This window comes from Arvicola amphibius, chromosome 7 (genome assembly GCF_903992535.2).
Source record: "Arvicola amphibius chromosome 7, mArvAmp1.2, whole genome shotgun sequence".
NCBI lineage: Eukaryota > Metazoa > Chordata > Mammalia > Rodentia > Cricetidae > Arvicola > Arvicola amphibius.
The window spans coordinates 65,043,757-65,046,837 of NC_052053.1; the positions used below are offsets into that span (position 1 = coordinate 65,043,757).

At 38.9% G+C, this 3,081-nt stretch overlaps 1 gene segment (V, D, J or C); it reads left to right on the forward strand.

Moving 5' to 3' along the window:
• Positions 1-887: 887 nt before the first annotated feature.
• On the forward strand, positions 888-1,419 carry LOC119819811. The segment is given in 2 exon segments: positions 888-981; positions 1,088-1,419. Coding segments are annotated over 2 exon segments (426 nt in total).
• Positions 1,420-3,081: the final 1,662 nt, after the last annotated feature.

The following is a 3,081-nucleotide window of genomic DNA, read 5'->3' on the forward strand; positions in this document are numbered from 1 at the left end:
ATTTTCCTCTTAGCACTGCTTTCATAGTGTCCCATAAGTTTGAGTATGTTGTGTCTTTATTTTCATTAAATTCAAGGAAGATTTTAACTTGTTTCTTTATTTCTTCCTTGACCCAGTTGTGTTTCAGTAGTTGACTGTTCAGTTTCCATGAGTTTGTAGGCTTTCTGGTGGTAGCATTGTTGCTGAATTCTAATTTTAATCCATGGTGATCCGATAAGATGCAGGTGGTTATTAATATGTTTTTGTAACTGTGGAAATTTGCTTTGTTGCCAAGTATGTGGTCAATTTTCGAAAAGGTTCCATGAGCCGCAGGGAAGAAGGTATATTCTTTCCTGTTTGGGTGGAATGTTCTATAGATGTCTGTTAAGTCCATTTGGTTCATTACCTCTATTAAGTCTCTCAATTCTCTGTTAGGTTTCTGTCGGATTGACCTGTCCATTGGTGAAAGAGGAGTGTTGAAGTCTCCCACTATCAGTGTGTTTAGTTTGATGGCTGCCTTGAGTTCTAGTAATGTTTCTTTTATATAAGTGGGTGCTTTTGTCTTAGGGGCATAGATATTCAGGATTGAGACTTCATTCTGATAGATTTTTCCTGTAATGAGTATAAAGTGTCCCTTTCCATCTCTTCTGATTGATTTTAGTTTGAAGTAATGTGTCCCAAGAAAAATTAGCTTAGTATAATAAAACAATTCTTAACTGCTAGACTTCCCCACAACATGTACAAATATAATAGACCACGCTATCTCTTCACTCCAACAACAGAACTTATGTAGCAAGAAGGCATGCAAAGAAGACCCAGCTGTTCTCATGAAAACCAGATAAGCACTGACTGAAGCTCAGACAAAGAAATCAGTCCTGGATGCCCAAGTTTTCCCATTCAGTTCCTGAATGCCCAAGTCTTCCCATTCAGTGATCAGCACAGAAAACAAAACATGCAATGGATTTGGTGTTGACTTGGGTTTTCCTTGTTGCTTTTTTAAAGGTAATTCATGAGGAAGAAATACTGAGTGTGTTAGTGAACATGACCAAGATATATAAAAGATAGAGCTTCTGTATCAATTTCCTAACAACATTCTCTGTGTTTGCAGGTGTCCAGTCTGAGGTGCAGCTTGTAGAGTCTGGAGGAGGCCTGGTGAAGCCTGGAGGATTCCTGAGACTATCCTGTGTATCCTCTGGATTCACTTTCAGTAACTCCTGGATGCACTGGGTTCTCCAAGCCCCAGGGAAGGGGCTGGAGTGGGTTGGAGATATTAATAAAGACAGCAGTACTATAAACTATGCACCATCCATGAAAGATCGATTCACCATCTCCAGAGATAATGCCAAGAACACTCTGTACCTGCAAATGAGCAGTGTGAGATCTGAGGACACAGCCACTTATTACTGTGCTAGATACACAGTGATGGGACTTCAGTGTTAACTTAGGCATAAACCTCACTGTTAGAACACTCAAGGCCACCAAAGGGTGCAAAAGACACAGAATACAGGTTCATCCCAGGAATTTATGAAGACATAATAAGATTAAGCATTCTTCTCAGGTGTTTGACCTGCACTTCTTTTTTACACTTTCTCTGTAATTCTCTCCACGTGAAAGTTCTGAAAGGATCCAATGTCCTCAACACATTATATGTTCTCTTTGTGCTATTTTATCATATGACGCACAGTCTCCCATGAACAAAGTGTAAACTGACAACTATTGGGATACAAAGTCCACTACATTAGTCAATGAAATTTCATGAGAAGAAAATACATGGGAATTTCTAAGTGTTTTAATACACTATGATGAAGTCAACATGAAATGAACACATTTATTGTGCTCACAGCTTAATAGAGTAGATTGTGACTGAGTTGAGGTTTGGTGGCTGGAACAGCAGCTGAGGGTTCCAAGTTCAATCTGCATACAGGAAGCAGAAGTCTCTGAAGTAGCATTAGTTTGTAGAATAATGTAACATTTCAAAATGAAACACCCGCTCCTCCAAGATCACACCTTCTAATCTTTCCCTACATTTTCTCAAAGTGAGACTTGAGTTTTTAAACATATGAGTGATGTGGGAGAGGCTTCTGTTTGTGTTGATTTCATTTGTTAATAAAGAAAACTGCCTTGACCCATTTAATGGCCCAGCCCTTAGGTGGGTGGAATAGACAGAACAGGAAGAAGGAAGTGAGGTAGATGGCTCAGTCAGATGCCACTCCTCTCCTAAGTGAGACAGATGTCATGCCTCTCCTCTCTGAGCCAGATGCGATGAAGCTCAGGCCCAAGACGGACGTAAGCTAGAATCTTCCCAGTAAGGCACCACTTCGTGGTGCTACACAGATTATTAGATATGGGTTAATCAAGATGTGAGTTAAGAGGCTGAAACTAATGGGCCAGGCAGTGTTTAAAATAATACAATTTGTGTGTTGTTATTTTGGGGCATAAGCTAGCCAGGCAGCCAGGAGCCTGGCGGGATGAAAAACAGGCCTGCCCGCAGCTCCACACTACATATGAGTCTATGTGAGGCTTTCTTATTCAAACTTCCACTTCTAATGAAAAGACTACAGTTTGTGCCTCGTGTATGAAAAATATAGAGGCTGGAAGAGAAGGGCACCATTCTTCTCAGGATCACCTTTTTAAACCTTCCTATATCCAGTTAACATTAATCCTCAAGTCTTGCTGTCCCTGAGAACAGTCCCCTCTCTTCCAAACTCTATATAAAACGTATTCATAGCATACAGAAATAATCCCACATTATTTTCCTTTTTCTATCTAATCAAAAAAAGGCTTTAACTATATTATTGTAAAATTATATACATCAGAACAGTTATTAAGCAAGAATTGCAGTTACAAGGTTATTCGATTTGCATTTGACAAAATGAAATAAAATATTCTACCATCCATCCTATTTTTGTGAGTCTAAAGTTTCATAACTAATTTATTATTTTTCCTAAATAAGGAAAACAATAATTACAGCTATCTAGTCTTCAACTCTACATCAATGATCCCAGAAAGATACAGTATTATGAAATTAAACAGGAAATGTATTGTAAATAAATGACTAAACTCTAGAAATGACAGAGACATCAGGCTCTCTGGACAGTCACC